Raw genomic sequence first — 19,851 nt, forward strand, 5'->3', positions numbered from 1 at the left:
GCATTGGTTTTTAACATCTTATTAAAATAAACAATTACTGAATTGTGCATCAGTGGTTTTTGTCATGGTGTGGTGTTTTTTGGAGGGAGGGATAAGGGGTGATGGATGGAATTTGAACTCCTGCAGCACTTTGAAATACATAAACATGCATGAAAGACTTTCTTATGAAGAACAGACTGTAATTTCAATGTGTAAATAAAAACTCGAGCTATTTTAGAACGGAAATGATGGACACATCAAATTTGTTATTCTTTAGGAAACAATAAAACACTGAAATGTCTAGAAGTAAGTGTGTGTGTGTGTGTGTGTGTGTGTGTGTGTGTGTGTGTGTGAGGAATGGGTGGTGATAGTGGTGACAGGAGAAGAGGCTTTGGCTAGTGGGTCGAATCAGCTATCACTGGTTGAATATGTGCAAGTTGATGGAGTTCTGCACTACTACGGTGGGGCTTGGTTTGCTGGAATCCAGAAGCTTATGGAAGATGGGCAAAGCATCTGATGAAGTTGTTCTAGGTAATCTATTAATTTTTTTTCAGTCTTAATGTTGAATTCACTGACTAGGTGATGGTCTCTTGTATCAACTGTAGTAAGTATGCAAGTTGCTGATCAGTACTGTGATGGGTGATTGGGGTCTGACAAACACTAGTGTGTGAATTTAGCTGACACAATATGCATACAGTTAAAGGAAGGGGGAAATAAGCTAATGAAAATTGAGTTCTTTTAAAAAGTAAAATGTAAATATTATTGTGTGTCAAGTACAAAGATTAAAGGATTAATGTTTATCTCAAAAAGTACAGAAAATTGGTTTCTTTGGATTTGTCAAGCCCAAATATGGCATTGAATAAAATTGTGCACGACTGAAGGGACCTTGAGAGGTCATCTAGTCCAGTCCGCTGCACTTGTGGCAACTCAAGTATTATCTAGACCAGTCCTAGTGGAAGAAGTGGTCCTAGTGAAGTGGAAGAACAGAATATTGAGGGGGTGGGTGGGGGGTGATCCTGCAAGTGAGAGGATTTTGTCTTTTGAAACCTTTTTTTATTGAAAGCATGCATATTCCTGTTCTTTTTTCCCTAATAACCTACCTAAATCCAAGCAAGGGTGACACAATACTTACCCTAATGCATAGCTTTTTATCCATTTGATATTGCTGTTAAGTCTCGTCTTGACATAATTGAGACACTCTCTGTGCCATTCTGATCAAAATGCAGCTGTGAGGATAATTAAAATCTGTCCAGGCATGTCAACATCAGCTTCATTCAGGAGTTGTGTCAAAGTTCATTTTCAAAACACAGAACTGATTTGAGATTAGTTAGTGGCTGTGCCATAAAAACTGAAATGCAAAGATTTAAGCTCAAGGAAGTAACAACTGTATTTTTTTATGCAAATAACCACTTCATTCACACTACTTCACTGGAGTTGTTGTGTGAGTTACTTTAATACACCTACATAACATTTCATTGGTTTTCTTTTTTTTTTTTTTTTAAAAGAAGCTTGCAAATCTGTGTCCTACAAGGTACTGGTTATGTGTACAATAAGGGTATAGGTAGTTATTTGCCTTGTACTCTGTCTTTTGTTCCTAAGAGAAGGATATATACTTAACAGGCTTCTTATACATTTTAAATTAAAAATCAATCTTGCCTATATGAACAAAACAGGTGAGCTTTAAAAGAAAACAATCACAAAATCTTCCTCTGTTGTTTGTGAGCATCAATATGATAACCAATTTCCTGAACTTGTTTATGTAGGGTTGTCCAGCAATAATGGAGTGGGGCTGTTATTTGAAATACAAGACTTAAAAGTACACCTCTACCCCAATATAACATGACCCGATATAACACAGGTTCGCATATAGTGCGGTAACCCCGGGGCTCCAGCAGCAGGGCTCGGGCGGCGCTTTAAAGGGCCCGGGCTCCCCGCAGCGCTGGAGCTGTTTAAATCACTGCCGGAGCCCTGCTGCCGCTACCCTGGGGCTCCAGCAGCAGGGCTCGGGTGGCGATTTAAAGGGCCTGGGGCTCCCCACAGCCAGAGCCCTGGAATCTTTAAATCACCACTGGAGCCTTGCCACCACTACACTGATGTAACGGGGTTTCACCTATAACGTGGTACGGATTTTTAGTTCCTGAGGACCGTGTTATATCAGGGTAGAGGTGTATTTTTTGAAAATGATAAATTAAACTTTCTTAGTAATATTGTATGAATGAAATGTGAGTATTTTTTTTTAAATTCACTCTGTGTAGAAAATGTTCATTGAAGAAAGTCAAATAATCTAATGTACCTAAGCAATTCTGCTGACAAATAGACTTTGGCGGATTCACATGAGGATATCATTTAACAGACAGTGGTGTGTCTCAGAGTGGCATTCTGTATTTTTGTTTCATTTATTGATCAATTTCTCTTTTCTTGGTGGTTTTTTGTAAATACAACTTTTATTATCTTTAGGAAACTACTTTGTTACTGAGACCCAAAAGATATTATATAATGCTTTTATTTTAAAAAAGCTTGTTAGTAGCAACTCCTACACATTAATATTAGCAGCTGCACTGGTAAACGTATACGAGGCCAGTATTGAATATCATCAGAAATAGCCACAAACATTTTTATAGCTCTATACTTGGAAATGTTTCCTATGGCACTGGTAATTACTGCAGTAATGCTAGTTCAGTTTATGAAGCAATGTTAGTCACACTATAGTTAAAATAGCAACTGACGTCCATTTGTAAGTCTATTTTTGCGGGGGGGGGAGTTGCACTCGTTTAAAAACACAAAAATCTCAGTGGCCTCACCATTGGGAGATTGGATCTGGGGCCAGGGTAAAACTTTTTTTTAACCAAATTTGAAGCGAAATTGACAAGGGATCCCTGAATTATAAGTTCCTACATTTACAGGTGTTCTGGGAGTAAAAAAAGTAAAATATGCACTAATTTTTTTTTTTTTTGCAATTTTGTAGCAGAAATCATGCAAGAAATAAAACTTGCTTTATTGAATTTCCCTAGCAGTGATCTAGAAGATAACTAAATTTTGGTGCTATCTTAAGGTCTAACTTCAGAAGTTTAACTCTTGCATTTGTAACATCTCTAGGGAATGTCAGCTAGCAAACATTTCAAATTGTGGGGTGCTCCTCCTGGTGGTGCACAATAAGCTGAAAGACTTGACTGGTTATGAGTTTTTTTTTTCTTGTTTCTTCAGGGTAACCAGTGTGTGTTGGTCCAAACTGGACACCATCAAAGTCCCCTCCCCACCGCCCTTTTGCCCTGTGCCAGGGGGTCCGTGCCTGGGACATGAATCTACAAAAGGGGACTGAGCAAATAAACGTTTGGGGGCCTCTGGTCTAGCTCATTAAATGACTGCTGGAGACTGACATTCAGTTTTTGTAGAGGGAAAAAGTTTAACCCCTTTCCATAGAGAGAGACTTAAAAATGTAACCCAATCACTAGGGTGATTGTCAGTGGAGGATGGGAGAGAATTTTTCCTTCAAAAGGCTCATAAGTCTGTAAAATGGCACAAGCATTGTAAGACTAAAACATTCTGTTCTTCATGATCATGGATAAAATGAGGTTATGGTTGAAGACAGTAATATGACCTGATTTTTCTAAAGGTGTCTCTTATAGGAGTGGAGTTATGATACTTGTTTAAGTGAAGTCTTAACTTTGCTTTTCCTTGGTTTTATAAAAATAAAGTATTCTTCAAGAGTAATATACTGTCAGCCAACTGCACCTTTAATGACGCTTTATATGAAGGGACTAGTGCATCTCTTTTTTGTGCCATATTTATCAAACCATAATTGAATTTAGAGCAGCTCAAATTTTATTTTCAGTCCTGAAATGCTGTTTTGACTGTTTGTTCTGCCTTGTTTGCTTTTGAAATAATTCATGTGACTCTTGTTTGGAAAGAAATGGCTACTCTATATATGGATACCCATGTCTGTATGTGAGCAAAGGCATTTGTGTGCAAACAGGAGTGTTCGCTAGTTATCTGATTTCCCCCCTCCCCTCCCTTTTATTTAAAAGTTTGCCATCCAGCCAAGGAGCAGAAACAGTACAGTGTAGCTTAGGTGATCTCTCACAGGCCACAAACAGTAAATATAGTATTCAAGTTGAGCAGAAACAACCCATTGGTTGAAAAATGTTGTTCCAAACTATCCGGTGAATAGTTACAAATAAATGTTAATTGAAATTGGGAGCAGTTCAAGTATGATTTACAAAAAGAAAGGGATACGTTTCCTACAAATAATTACCTCAAAGAAATTGTTCAGCTGGATGTCCCAATTCAGCAAGGTATATAAGCACATGCTTAACATTAAGCACCTTCCCAAACTGGGTCCTTAATTTGTCCCTCTGTCAGTGACCCTCTCTGATGCCCATATCTGTGAATGATATGCTTCACTTGAATTTTCCATGGTAGATACATTATAATTACTGTTCCAGACTCTCTTTACTGTTTTGCAGATGTAAATAATAATAAGGCATAATTACTCCAAAGTCTGACTTGGAGTTCGAATACATTCTTTCACAAATTGGGCCAGAGCCGTAACAATTTAGAACTTACAACAAATTAAAATGTTGTTCTTTAAAAAAGCAAAACCAAAACTCAAATACTGCTCCCAGCAGAGCTAAAGGATGTATTTTCTTGTTTTCTAATTTCTACTGAACCAATCGGCATTTATGTAGAACTCTTCTGTAATCCTTATTGTGTAATAGGAAGCTGAAGAACCAGATTACCTTATTGTTGCCTGGACTTACAGTAGGCTCTTGATACGAACTGTACCTTTTTGCTCTAACAGCCTCATTCATCTCCCTCTACACCACAGAAATAGATTTCAGGTTGTATATATTAAAGCTGAAGCCAGACAGAGGTATTCCATAGAAGATTATTATTCATTCAGAAGAACATTAGACTTCTACAACCACACAATTGACATCTATTGGTCTCATTGTTATGGTTTCATGCTGTTTCTGATGATTCATGGCAAAAGCCTTTGCCTTTCATTCTAAAAGTCACATTACAGTGACTAATGCTAACTGCAGAGAAGTTCAGATTCTGTTATTAGCTGTTTGTATACATAAGCTAAATTCATATCTTAGTTTATTTTTCCTACATAGTCTTGTACAACCAGTGTTCTGACCTGTTAGAGCAGGTCAGAATGGTATCTAGGTAGGCTTTTCTAAATCAGAAATATGTAATATAACTTTATAGAGAATGCACTTCATCTCAGTTGAACTCCAGGAAGGAGACTGGAAAGAAGTCCATAGCACAACAAATTTAGAGATCCTGATGACCCAAACCCAGATGCATGACTCCAGCCTTGGCTGGAATCTGATCAGATCCGATAGGAAAAGTAGTGTGGAGCGTAGTAAGTACTTGGATGCGACCAAATGCCAAGATTGCAGTTGGCATTAGTTTAGTAGATATTCTCTCTTCCTTCTGTGTAAAAATAGAAAGATAACAATGATATCAGTTTTAATTTATTATGATCTGTTATCTTCACCAATCCTTTGGACAATGGTAATGTCAAGCTGTTTTCTACAGTTCTTAAATTCTGCTCTTTCTCTTCTGCTGAGTAGCAGCTGTTTGCACCAGTTCTCTCCTGCCTCTTCTTACAGTCGCATCACTTCAGCTTCATGCTATCTGCCTTCCATGCTTTTCTCTGGCCTTATCTCTCTCACCTAAATGTCCCTTCTTCTTTCTTTTGTTTCCATTTTACCTAACAACTTTTTTCTTCCCTCCCCACCCACTGCTGCCCTATAATACACAATGTAAACAAAAATAAATTTTAAAAAATCAAGAAAATCCCACACAAAACATGCAAAATTGATGCAGTCCCTGCACATTGCAGTTCATCAGCTCAGTCGATACAGACACCACATACGCATCTGATAAACACCATACAGATTACAGACCTTCCCATAGATCTCCCCCAACATACACACACGGATACAGACAATACAACAAAAGGCTCTCCCCTCCCTGCCACAGGACCACATACAATTGTTATACCCCTTTCTTCTCAGGCCTGGGTGGACAGCGGCATTGGGAGATGGATACACACACTAGGTAAGGAACAGAATGGGTGAGGAACCGCTGCTCCCCAGCCTGCACACTCAAGTTCTCTGCAGTTAGGATGGAGGCAGAAGGGAACACTGGTTGATCCATATGCTGGTGCACCAGCTGTCCAGCACATGAAGCAGCTCTGATGCTCGTGCAGTTGACAAGGTTGAGACAAGATGGCACTGGTCTCACAGATGTGTTACCCATACTAGCTGTTTGTGACTCCTGGTATTTCTCTTCTTCTGCCCATTCACAGAGAAGTACAATGTGCAGTGTTCCTACCCCAACACCCCCCCCCCCAAAATAATGCTTTATAACTGTGTGTCTAAGTAACTGGCAGATAACAATACTATAGCTACCATTTTTTCTTCCTCTGGTAACGATTTACTGAAGATTTTAGCTGTGATAAACCCTATTCCTTGCTGTGGAAAAAAATAAACATGCAACACATTTTCCCTTCTTTTCAGTCTTGTTTCCCTTATCTAGTACTTTGCTTTCAGGTAATAAAATATATCATCTTAATCTTCATAATATGAGTCAAGTCACACTTGGGTACGTTCTCAGAGGTAGTCTCCACCGTTGTCACTGATTTGGGGGAATTCTTGAATAAGCATGTTGAATTAAATAGGAAATGACTGACCTACAACAAAGCCAAATGTTTAGAGAACACTTGAATTGTATTTACCAGTGCTAATGCGTGGTTTGGCTCAGTGGTCAGACTGTTACACATTTGTAAAGAATGTTCAATAATTGAATTTGAAAGATCTGTTGTATTTTTAGGATCTTTTAAGGTCCTTAACTGTATGCTTTGTAGATATAGTACCCAAGCCCAGTGTTTGAGCATTGATGCTAGCTAGCATTAAGGTAGGGATTTGTAGTGCCACCCACAACCACATAGCCACTTCTGACTCTATTTTCTAAGATTAAGAACTATGACTTTTACATCTCTGCCCCGGAAAGTGATATAGCTAGGGCTTAATATTGTTGTACTTGGTCAAGTTTTACTGCAAGGCCATTCCGTTCAGGTTAGTAATGAACAGAAGGAGCAAACATCTGACAGCCTGTTATGTCGTTCATGTGTAATGGGGTTGATGGTTTTGGTTCAGTCTGATCCAGTTAATAGCAGACTGGTGTCTGCATTGTAAACATAACACCACAAGTACTATTCATAATGTAGTCTCAGGTGCCGTTGGAATGGAGACAGAGCTATTTCTTAAACCCCTGGAAATGGTAACTCACTTTTTTCTAAAAGATACGCTGTAACTCAACCAAAAGTTAAGGGCTTGATATAGGACTTGCTGGGTGGAATTGCCTGGTCTGTGCTATGCAGGATATTAGACTTGATTTAAAAAGGTCCTTTCTGACCTTAATGTATCAATAAGGATGCAAAAAGAGCTAGAAGCAAGCTGCCAGCCCAGCTTCTTACAGCTGCTTTATAAAAAGAGAGAACATGGGAGCTTTCCTTGGAAACCAGAGCTGCCAGGGGTTTAGAGCTACGATGGGAGAGTAATTTCCAGGGGAGAGATGAACAAGGCAGTATGTCCATGGGAGCAGAAGGAAAGGAATAGCATTTAGCTGGGCAGCATCTGCAGTTGGTAAGGAGGACAAGGTGGCAGCAAAGTCTGTGGAGGGTGATGAGGGAAGAAGACAGTGTCATATTCTGTTTTTCAAAAAGCATGAAACTCTTTTGAACGTACACCAGTTGCTTACATGGAACAGTGGAGATAATTGCTACAAGAATGTTGTATAATCATGAATGGGAAGAGAGGTGGCCCATCAGACGGAGCTGGGAAAATGTGCTCCTGAATGAAGAGACCACACTCATACTTTGAACGGTCTCCATAACTTCAAATCCACAGAATGTGTTTGACCCATACACATTGCACTAATGGAAATATTTTTCCTTCCTGTTAACTTATTTTAAATATATAAATATCTAGACACTGTATTTTAATGCAGTAGGTCTAAGATTCTAACTCTAAACAAAATTTATTTTCCAGGTATTGATTACAAGACGACGACAATACTTCTGGATGGCCGTCGAATAAAACTGCAGCTGTGGTAAGGGTGTGTTTGTTCCATTGTTCTTCCTCAGTGCCTTTTAAACAATATTAGTCAGTGGACTGTAACTCATCAAGGCAGGTAATGTCTTCTGCACTCTGAAAGCGCCGAGTGAAGCAATGAAGAATGGTCTAGTGGTTAGGATGCTAGCTTAGGACTTGGGAAATCTGGCTTCAATTCTTGTTCCACCGGAGGCTTCCTTTGTAACCTTCAGCGGGTCACTTAGTCGCACTTCCCCGTCTATGAAGTGGGGATAATAATGCTTTCCTACTTCATGAGGTGTTGCGAGGATAAATAAACAAAATATTGTTAGGTGCTCAGTGCCCCTTGTTGAGAACCTATTGTATTCATATTCAGTTCCGCTGGAGACAGCCCTCATTTGCTTGTTTTCTTTTGCTGCAAAAGATGGGCTTTTCTTTCATAAACCAGGAGACAATTTTGTTTTGAGATGAAGTGAGCTCAAGGCAGGGTGCTGTAAAATATATTTGACTAATAATATTCATATTCCTTATTTTCCACTGCCAGTGGCTTGAGTAAGACTTGGAAGTTCTTGTCCTCTTATTTTGGTTAAGCTGAGCAACTCTCTTTTTAGAGCAGCGGTTTTCAAACTGTGGGTCAGGATCCCAAAGTGGGTTGCGACCCTATTTTAATGGAGTTGCTAAGGGTGGCTTAGACTTGCTGGGGCCTGGGGCCGAAGCCCAAGCCCCACAACTCTTGGCAGCAGGGCTTAGGTTACAGGCCTCAGCAAGTCTTTGGCCCTCCCACCCAGGGCAACGGGCTCAGGCAGGCTCTAGTTTCGGTCCCCCCATCCTAGGGTCATGTAGTAAGGGGTCATGGTGCCATGAAATTTGAGAACCTGTTTTAGAGCAAGGGGTAAACGCTAACACAGGAAGCAAGTTAGTGTGTAAATAACTGCTGAGCACAGAAAAGCTCTTCTGTGTATTGGTGGCTGCTACTGCCTAACAGATGGGAAGAGAGTGACGCTGTCCAGTTAATATGAGCTGATGTGTGTGAGTTGCTAATAGCCAACTCTTAACATAAGAAGTTGCCCTGCTTCTCTTAATAGCCTGTAACTTACTTTGTTTAGGGATACATCGGGACAAGGGAGATTCTGCACCATATTTCGTTCCTATTCAAGAGGTGCTCAGGTAAGCTCAAAGCTATCTTCATTCTAATATGTAATTGCTGGTGGATGGATGGATGAATGAATGTAAAGCTGGTAAAGATATATACAAGAGTAGTGAACCTTATTACACTGGCTCTTAGAGTTCACTGTATAAAGTAAATTAGCACACAGATACTGTAATATTCCTGAATACAATGCAGGGGTTTTTGGGGGGAAAGAAATGAGAGCAACCTCAGCAAAGGGACTGTATCATTTACTTTCTTATTAAATAAATGAAGAACAAGACTAAACTTAGGAAATGATAGTGTAATACACTAACTTGATGCATAATCTTAAGTCTTACTCCTCCCAGGAGGCCCCAGTCACTACAACAGCCTGTTATTGCCCAAAGCTAATGTAGCTTTCCCTTAAGCTCAAGCAGTAGGGCACGGGTTCTCAAACTGGGGGTCGGGACCCCTCAGGGGATTGTGAGGTTATTACGTGGGGGATCACGAGCCGTCAGCCTCCACTCCGAACCCGGCTTTGTTTCCAGCATTTGTAATGGTGTTAAATATGTTAAAAAGTGTTTTTTGATTTATTAAGGGGGTCGCACTCAGAGGCTTGCTACGTGAAAGGGGTCACCAGTACAAAAGTTTGAGAATCACTGCACTAGGGACTTGTACTTTTAGACTCTATTTCAATAGTCCATCCCTATTCAGTAAAGCATGTGGTTAAAGTTAACCACATGCTTAAGTGCTTTGTTGAATAGGGATGGATTTAAGCATGTGCTTAAAAGAGGGGAAATTATAAGAAGATTGTAAATTTGCATAGCATGCAAAACAAGATTAGCTAATGCCAAAAGAGGGTAAACTGATCCCAAAAGGGAATGTATGACTTGCTGTAGCAGAACGTCATTATATTGCGTAGGATTTTATGCTATAGGAGATAATCAGGTCCTTAGTCTGCTTTAATTTATCTTTTGGTTTTTTCCTCAGACTCTCTCTGTTTAGTGTTAGCCTCACTTCAGGATCGGAACTGCCCCCAGGGCTTCTTGGAATCAGTTAAACTTTATTTAAATTCCAGTCCTTCCTCTGTGTTCCTACAGTCAAAACTATCATCCATTCCCTGATAATCTCCCGTCTTGATTATTGTAGCCTGGTCCTCTTCAGCCCCTAGGACACCAATGTGGCCACCTTCAGACAATTCAGAATGTAGTCACTGAAATGATCTTGTTTGCCTTTTGTTCTGGCAACGTCACCCTCATCTTTGACTCCTTCTCCTGGGCCCTACCTTCACCCCCACAGCAAGTTTGAACTTCTTGTCTTCTTGAAAGCCCTCTACAGCTCTGAGCTGTTTGTCTGGCTGTCTGTCCAAAATATTTTATTGCACTACGTTGCCCCTCCTACCCCAACTTCAGTGCCAGTATTGATGCACCATTCATCTGCTTCCCCCACAACACTCTCCGTGCTGCCCCTATGCATAGAATGTCCTCCCATTTCTGGTCTTCTAATCTGCTACCCTTTCCTCATTTAAATCCCTCAAGGCTCACTCCTTCCACAATAGCTACAAGGCAAATAAATCATAATTATAAATTTAAAAAATACATCATGATTTTTATATGCCTGACCTGAGTCACTGCCTGATCATATTGTTGTAAACACTGGCCTTCCTCCCCACTCCATAGTGTTGATGTAACAAGCCAGGATAATAAAATCTAATCTTGAGCCTGATCCTGCAAGACCCATGCAGATGAGCCCCCATTGACATCAGTGGAACTCCATCTGGATGCAGGGTTCTGTCTACATGGTTTCCCTGGCAGGATTAAGGGCTTTGATTGTAAGCTCTTTGAGGTTGGAGCTGTATAGTTCAGAAGAAGGGGAGTTTCTTCTAAAACGCCAGATCCACCTTTCGCTGCTATAAAAATACGTATAAATGTGCTATATAAATAAAGCACTTTTGTAAGTTTCATGCTCATGTTGGTGTCCTACTTATAATTTTGCTGTCTTCATTGAGAGGAAGAGTATCAGTCCTAACAAGATGCCACAGTCTGAAGCTACAGTAAGAAAGGGAGGTGCCCTTAGAGGAATTACATGCCTAATACTGCCCTCTAGAAACCACTACATCTCTACCAAAACAGGGAGCAGGATGTATATGCTCTACAGACATATCCAGTCCTTCTTATCATTACATCTCTGAATAGAGCAGTGGCTCTCAAACTTTTGTACTGGTGACCCCTTTCACATAGCAAGCTTCTGAATGGGACCCCCACCCTTATAAATTAAAAATGTATTAAAAAGTGTTAAATGCCCTTATAAATGCTAGAGGCAAAGCAGGATTTGGGGTGGAAGCTGACAGCTCGTGACCCCCCCATGTAATAACCACATGACCCCCTGAGGCGTCCTGACCCCCAGTTTGAGAACCCCTGGAACAGAGGTTGCAGTAAAAGCTAGAAGTGTAATGGATGTTTGCTTCTTGACTAAAACTCCAAGGTGTACTGTATATGCTAAACTTTCTCAAATTGGGTGTAAGTAGAAGGATAAATAGTTAATGTAACTTAGTCAAGAATTGGGGAAATTATAAATCCAGTTTATTACTACAGTCTTGGATGTTTGTGCAGATACATTATCTTCAGTGTTTTTGCATTCTGACAAATCAGTTTATTAGCTGCAGGTTGAAAACATGGGGTAGGCTCCTAAAAGTATTGCTGTAAATAGTGATAATATGCATTGGTTACTTCTGGTAGTGAGATATTTGGATTTCCATAGAATTTGAGGCGCTTAGCTATTGGACACTATAGTGTTACTGGAAGCAATATGTCTGTGTGACTTGTGATGTATACATCACCCAAACGTGTTCATAATTTGGTTTTATAGTTGAATTAACATTGACCACAATCTGCTAAATCTGGGCCTGATACAGCAAGTTGCCGAGTGCTTTCCACTCTCCATGCACCCTTCCATTCCCAGTTCTATATCGGGACAAAAGCGCTGGTTCTGGAAGATGCTATGAGATTCCACTCCATTCAGAGTATGCAGCATCTGGCAGGATTGTAATCCCATAATCCTGATACAGATAATAGAACGGTGTTAGAGTAAGATGGTACTATATGTTAGGCATTTTGTATGTGTTAAGTGAAATTCATGTTAATATTCTTTCACATAGGGGGTGATACTGGTATATGACATTACAAATCGCTGGTCATTTGATGGTATTGATCGATGGATAAAGAGATCGATGAGGTAAGGTGCATCCTAAAACATCATTTATCTATAACAAGACTAGGATTAAGCAGTGTTTTGCTCATGGTGTTTTCCAGTTAGTGGTTTATACTATGTAACTGCAGTCAGAATTCATCACAGGAATCCAAGATGACAGTATTGTATTTTTGTTATACTTTTAGACTGAAATAAACAAGTGAACCGCCCACTTATTTAAAAAGGTGTCAATTCTAGATGAAGAAAATGGAGATGGAGATCGAGATCAAGATTCCTAGGTTCAATAACCACTTTTGCCACAGATTTGTTGTGTTACCTCAGCAAATCACTTTACCTCTGACTCAAGTTTCTGCTTATGAAAAAAAAAATGCTTTCCCATCTCATATGGGGATTGGGAGGTTTAAATCACTATTTATAAAGCCTTAAGCACTGTTATAGTGCATTCATCTGAAGATCTCAAAAGACTATCCTGGATTTTTGAATACAAGTGACTACTTCTCTGATACATACAAACTGTCTTAAATTAAAAGCAGTTTACTTGTATAATATGAAAATATGTATTCTGTAAAAGAGGAAAATGGGCCTAAAATCCTGCACATGTGATGTGGGATTTTGATACTATAATAATAATGCAGTTTGTCAACACTCCTAGTTCATAGAGTTACATATTATAAATCTAGAAGGGATCCCTTTGATCATCTCATTTGACCTCCTGCATAACACAGGTCATAGAACTTCTCTGAGTTAATTTCTGTATGAACTAGAGCATATCTTGTAGAAAAATATCTAATCTGACATAGCTGAGCCGGTGGTGTGCTGTCTGTGCATGCAAGGCCATGCACTGCATGTCCCAGGATGTGGTGTGCCCAAGGGATGATTCTCTCTCTCTCTGGCCCCCAAATGCGCATGGAGAACACCATGTTGTAGAACAAGATTGCATCCTCCGCACATCATGATCTTGCACGCACCTTTTATGCAATGTCACACCACGTGGAGGATTAGAGAATCATAGGAGATTAGGGTTGGAAGAGATGTCAGGAGGTCTAGTCCCAACCCCCTGCTCAAGGCAGGACCAACATCAACTAAATCATCCCAGGCAGGGATTTGTCAAGCCAGCCTTAGAAACCTCTAAGGATGAGATTCCACCACCTCCCAAGGTAATCCATTCCAGTGCTTCACCACGCTGCTAGTGAAATAGCTTTTCCTAATATCCAACCTAGACTTCCCCCACTGCAACCTGAGACCATTGCTTCTTATTCTGTAATCTGCCACCACTGAGAACAGCCTAGCTCCATCGTCTTTGGAACCCCCCATTCAGGTAGTTGAAGGCTGGTTTCAATCCCCCCCCCCCACTCTTCTTTTCTGCAGACTAAATAAGCCCAGTTCCCTCAGCCTCTCATCGTAAATCATGTGCCCTAGCCCTCTAATAATTTTGATTGCCCTCCGTTGGACTCTCTGCAGTTTGTCCACATCCTTTCTGTAGTGGGGAGCCCAAAACTGGATGCAATACTCCAGTTATGGCCTCACCAGTGCCGAATAGAGGAAATGCCATTTTCCATGCAAATGTAGAATTGCATACCTGACTAAAAATGTCACAGCATGCCACTAATCTGAGCCAACGTTAAGATAGCTAGTTTGAATATTTGAGAGTAGTGAAACTGCGGCAGCACAGGTTTCAGTGCAGGCCAGCCACCCCAGAGTCCCAGATGGGCTTGAAGAAGCTTCACGGCTATTGGAACCTGAGCTAGCTACATTAAAACTAGCTTGGGTATGCCTACATGTGCTGCAATCATACACCCTCTCTGCAATGTCGACATACCCCCAAAAGAGAGAATTCTGTCCTGAATTTAACCACGAATATACAGTACTTATGTTTTTAAAGAAGCAGTTTAACAATGAAAATGTATAATGTTTGTTCTCTGTAATAAACTGAATGCGGAAGCTTTGGGAAAAGACAGGTTTCAAGGATGGGAGAAAACAACTACTGCCCCATTTTTCAAGAACTAAGCATAGTCCCTTAATTTCTCATCCCAACTCAGTCTCTTGTAGGTGTGAGAATACTTCCTTTTCCATCATGTCATACATCCTTTTGCCACTTAACATGCTTCATGAGTAGAGCATTGTTTCTGAATCTTTGTGAAAAGCTTACACCTTTTATTGGAGGATGGGCTGAAGGGTTATAACACTAATCTATTATTTCTTCTCTTCACTCAGCATGCTCCTGGTGTACCTAAAATCCTGGTTGGAAACCGCCTTCATTTAGCCTTCAAGCGTCAAGTCTCCACTGAACAAGCACAAGCCTATGCCGAGAGACTAGGCATGACTTTTTTTGAAGTTAGCCCACTTTGTAACTTTAACATCACAGAGTCTTTTACTGAGCTGGCAAGGATAGTGTTAATGAGACATGGGATGGACCGGCTCTGGAGGCCAAACAAGGGTAAGGAAAACACAATATGCATTTGTTCATTCTAGTTCATCACTCTTAGAACTCTGACTGAACCTCCTAAAGCCTTAAAAGTAATAATGAAAAGCTGAAAACATTGAGACGTGTACCTTAATGCATTATTAATTTATTAATTTATTTTTGTTAAATAAAAATGAAAGAGACTAGGTTTGCTAACAATGTTATTAGCTGATCTTTCTTTAAATGACATGTGCTGACAGTGAAACAAGGTGAATAGAACCTGAAAAAAATTGGAGTTTTTTTGTTTCTTGTTTTTACCCTAAATAAGAGATAAGGATGTGATAAGTGTACAAAATAATTAATCATTTAGGGAAGATTAAATGGAGAGCTTCTGTTCACCTTTTCATAATTCCAGAACAAGGGAACATTCAATAAACTGAAAGGTGACAGATTCAGTACTGATAAAAAGAAATACTTTCCCCACACAATGCATAATTAGCCTGTGGAACCCATTGCCCCAGGATATCACTGAAACCAAGGGCTGCGCAAGATTCAGAAAGACATTATTTAGGAACAATAGGAATATGCATAGTTGTTATAGTAAATGCTTTTAAAAAATTTTTTGGAAGGGATGTAAACCCGCATGCTTCAGGGCTTAAGCCGGCGTCTATTTATTGGAGGTAAAGAGGAAACTTTCCTTGGAGACAAATAATGCCATATTTAATTAATGGAGGGTTTCTTGCATTTTACTCAGAAACATTTGGTAGTGGGAGCTGTTGCTGAGAGAATACTGGACTTGAGGGATGCATTGGTTTAATCAAGTATACTAATTCTGTATTCCCATTGCCTCATTATGGTGAACTTCTTGTTACAAGCTTTTTTAAAAAGCATCTGAAAATAATTGTGCAGTGACAGCCATCTACGGATTCATTTGGGTCTATTAAGTATTTCATTGAATCACTGGCTTATATGATTCATTTTTAATAGCAATCAGACTGTAGAGGTCTGATCCTGCAAGGTGCTGAGAATCCTCTATTTCCATTTGAAGTCAACGGGAATTGAGGATGCTTGGCATCTCCCAGGATCAGACTCTGAGGATTACTACAGTTTATGTTTTTGACAAAGTAATTTCTGGAACAGGTAAATTGTTAGATGACTCCCCTCAGCTGATTCCAAGATAAAAAGTTTGGAAAAGGAGGAGCAAAGAAACAAAACCACACATCACCCAAGACAGTTACACCATCTGTGGATCTGCCCCAAGGTTTTGTTTCTTTCATATTGTTAAAATGTTTCCCCAAAGTGTATATTCTGGACCTTCTCACTATTCTGACACAAACAAGAGATTTGTAATAGAGCAATAAGTTTCTTGGATATAATAAGTATATAGGCAAATAGTGATGCAGTGCTGTCCTCACCCTCTAAATTTCTCCTTTAGGTTACCTGTCAGTAAATGTTAGTTCTTCTTCGAGTGCTTGCTCATATCGATTCCAATTAGGTGTGCGCGTGCTGCATGCACGTTCGTCAAAAGATTTTTACCCTATCAACACTCGGTGGGTCGGCTAGTCGCCCCAGGAGTGGTGCCGCTATGGCGCCAGATATATACCCCTGCTGACCCAACCGCCCCTCAGTTCCTTCTTACCGCCCGTGTCTGTCGTTGGAACTGTGGAGTGCGATTTTACTGACCTCCACCTCCCTAGCTACTCGTAGTTCTCTAGTTACTTTTTGTGTATATAGTTCAAAGTTATATAGTTATAGTTAGTTAATTTTTATTGTTCGTAGTTAGTGTTATAGTTAAGAGGGGTTCAGGGATTAGCCCCTTCCCCACACCTGGTGCTGGGGCCCGTGCCTGGTTCTCTGGGTTTCAAACCGTGCTTGGCCTGTCACAAGCTGATGCCGACAGGAGATCCACACGACTCCTGTCTTAAGTGCCTCAGAGAATCTCACCTTAAGTGCCTCAGAGAATCTCACCTGGCAGACAAATGTCGGATTTGCAAGGCCTTTAAGCCGAGAACAAAAAAGGAGTGGGACTTTCAGCTATAACAGCTTCTCATGGAGGCGGCTCTTACCCCTCCGCCTTCGGCGCCGAGCACTGGACAATCAGCGGGCAGAAGCGCCTCCTCGGCACCGGACCGCGCTGGTACTGCCAAGGCCTCTCAGCACCGGCCGTCGCCGGCACCAAAGTCGACTCAGCACTGCTCCCTCTCCCCGAGGTCGAGAAAGCCTAAGACTCCTGCTGCTTCCATGCCACTTGCACTGCAGTCAGAGAGCTCGTCTAAGTCGGATCGCCCGGCACCGCTCCGGTCGCAGGTCCTGATCTTGTTCCCAGTACTGGTATGCCTCCTGGTACCGGTCCCCGGTGCCGAGTAGAGCAAGATCCGCTTGAGACAGAGACTCTGCCCAGGGCTTTTCAGCCCCTCCATGGCCATCCAGACACACATCAGTGTCATCCCACGTGGACAGTTCTTATGCACAGGACCGCAATTCCGATGTGCCCACCAGAGTCTTCCAAGAGGCCCAGGCCCATGACCAAGGCCCCCATCAGTGGTCATTCTGGACATCTTGGGCATACCACCAGGCCCAGGGCGTACCAGTAGTTCTGTCCCGCTCTGTCCCATCAGAGCACTGAGTGCCAGTGGCAACAGTTAGCCGTCCCCCTCCGACTGCTACGGAGGAAGCCCCAGTTCACCTACCGGACTCCCAGGTTCCATTGGAGCAGGAGGTCACCCAAGAGCAAGAGGCCACATAGGACTCGCTCGTCCCCGGCATCTCCTCTTCCTCTCCTCCAGATGAGGTGGTGGCAGGAACATCCTCCTCGGGCCTCCTCCAATCGACCTGAGAGCCCATCAGGACCTCCTGAGGAGGGTAACACTCAATATGAACCTCCAGGTGGAAGAAGTCCTGGAGGTAGAGGACCCGGTAGTGGACATTCTGTCGGCAGATGCCCCCACCAGAGTGGCCCTACTATTTATTCGGACCATCCAGGCCAGTGCTGATACTATATGGCAGTCTCCAGCCTCTATCCCTCCTGCAGCCAGGGGAGTCGAGCGAAAATACATGGTGCCCTCTAAAGGGTACGAGTACTTGTATGTCCATCCTCCTCCCTGTTCACTAGTCGTCCAATCTGTTAATGAGAGGGAATGCCATGGCCAGCCAGCACCAGCCCCAAAATCAAAGGAGGCTAGGCGAATGGACTTACTCGGCCGAAGAGTGTACTTGGCAGGTGCCCTACAGCTCTGGGTGGCAAATCAACAAGCCCTGCTTAGCCGCTATAATTACCCACCGCCGCCCAGGTGTTATAAGTTTATGGAGCTACTCCCTCAAGACTCCCGCCAAGAGTTCGCTGCCCTCTTGGAGGAAGGGAAAGAGATGGCCAGAACTTCCCTCCAGGCTTCGTTGGATGCAGCCGACTCAGCAGCCAGGACTCTGGCCTCGGGTGTTGCCATGGCTTCAGGTTTCAAGCCTCCTACTGGAGCTCCAGTGTATCATTCAGGACTTGCCATTTGATGGTAAAGGTCTCTTCTTGGAAAAGACTGACCCCAGGCTGCAAAGCCTAAAGGACAACAGGGTCATAATGCATTCTCTCGGCATGCATATGCTGGTGACCCAACGCAGGCCTTTCCGTCCCCAGCCTCTCCGCCCGTACTGTGCGCCTAGACAAAGACAGGACTTTGGCAGGCAGTGTGGCCGAGGTGGTCGTAGACGACAGTCAGGACCCCAAGGGGGCCAAAATCAAGGTCCCTCGAAACCACCAGCAGGACTAAAGACAAACTTTTGAAGGTGCGCCCGAGGGCAGCGTACCAGTTACAGGTCAGGATCCTTCTCCTCCCTTCTCCAACCGTCTCTCCTACTTCCTCCCGGCGTGGTCCCAGTTAACTTCAGATCGCTGGGTCCTACGCATGGTGGAGTATGGGTGCCATATCCAATTTATTTCAACCCCGCCCTCCCACCCTCCAGTCCCGTCCCTCTTCATGTACCCCTCTCACAAGCAATTCCTCCTGCAAGAGGTGCGGACGCTTCTCGCTATGGGAGCTATAGAGGACGTACCAAAGGACAAAAGGGGCAAGGGGTTTTACTCCCGTTATTTCCTAATCCCCAAGTCGAAGGGAGGTCTCAGACCTGTCCTAGACCTGCGAGGACTCAACCAGTTTATGATAAAGTTGAAGTTCCGCATGGTATCCCCTGGGGACCATTATCCCGTCCTTGGATCCTGGAGACTGGTATGCGGCCCTTGACTTGAAGGACACGTACTTTCACATCGCCATTTTTCCTCTGCACAGGAGGTACCTCTGCTTCGTAGCCAATCATCAGCACTTCCAGTTTACAGTCCTGCCGTTTGGCCTTTCTACAGCCCCAAGGGTATTTACAAAGTGTATGGCCGTAGTCGCTGCCTATCTCCGCCGACGTTGGGTACACGTTTTTCCGTATCTGGACGATTGGCTCATCCGAAGGGCCTCTGAGACACAAGTCACTCAGCATGTGGGCATCGTCAAGGACCTATTCACATTTCTAGGTCTGATGATCAATATAGAAAAATCCACTCTGGTTCCCACACAGAGGTTAGACTTCATAGGAGCTATCCTGGACTCCAGTCTAGCCAGGGCCTGCTTACCACAGCCGTGGTTTCAGGTGATGGCAACAATCATCCAAGGTCTACAGAATTTCCCGACGACCTCGACTCGCACCTGTCTCGGTCTCCTGGGTCACGTGGCTGCCTGGACGTTCATGACCAAATATGCCAGGCTCTGCCTCCGTCCTCTCCAAGCTTGGCTCAACTCGGCATACCACCCAGGCAGGGACCCAATAGACACGATAGGAACCATTCCCCCGAGCACCCTAGGTTCTGACTCCCTCCCTGGTGTGTACAGGGCTGCCGTTCCATCTGCCCCAATCCTGAATGTCAGTGACGATGGACACGTCATCTCTCGGCTGGGGTGCTCACCTCGGACACCTTCGTACTCAAGGTTTCTGGTCATCTCAGGAGCTGGCATTACACATAAATGTCCGAGAACTGAGAGCAGTCTGCC

At 42.6% G+C, this 19,851-nt stretch overlaps 1 protein-coding gene across 1 annotated transcript in view; it reads left to right on the forward strand.

The window, feature by feature from the left end:
- Positions 1–19,851, forward strand: part of RAB40B (RAB40B, member RAS oncogene family) — a 54,125-nt gene that overhangs the window by 29,609 nt on the left and 4,665 nt on the right. The window contains 5 exon segments of the mRNA XM_030534497.1: positions 8,043–8,103; positions 9,191–9,251; positions 12,371–12,428; positions 12,431–12,447; positions 14,638–14,860. Coding sequence (XP_030390357.1) covers positions 8,043–8,103; positions 9,191–9,251; positions 12,371–12,428; positions 12,431–12,447; positions 14,638–14,860 — 420 coding nt within the window.

This window comes from Gopherus evgoodei, chromosome 15, assembly GCF_007399415.2.
Source record: "Gopherus evgoodei ecotype Sinaloan lineage chromosome 15, rGopEvg1_v1.p, whole genome shotgun sequence".
Lineage (NCBI taxonomy): Eukaryota > Metazoa > Chordata > Testudines > Testudinidae > Gopherus > Gopherus evgoodei.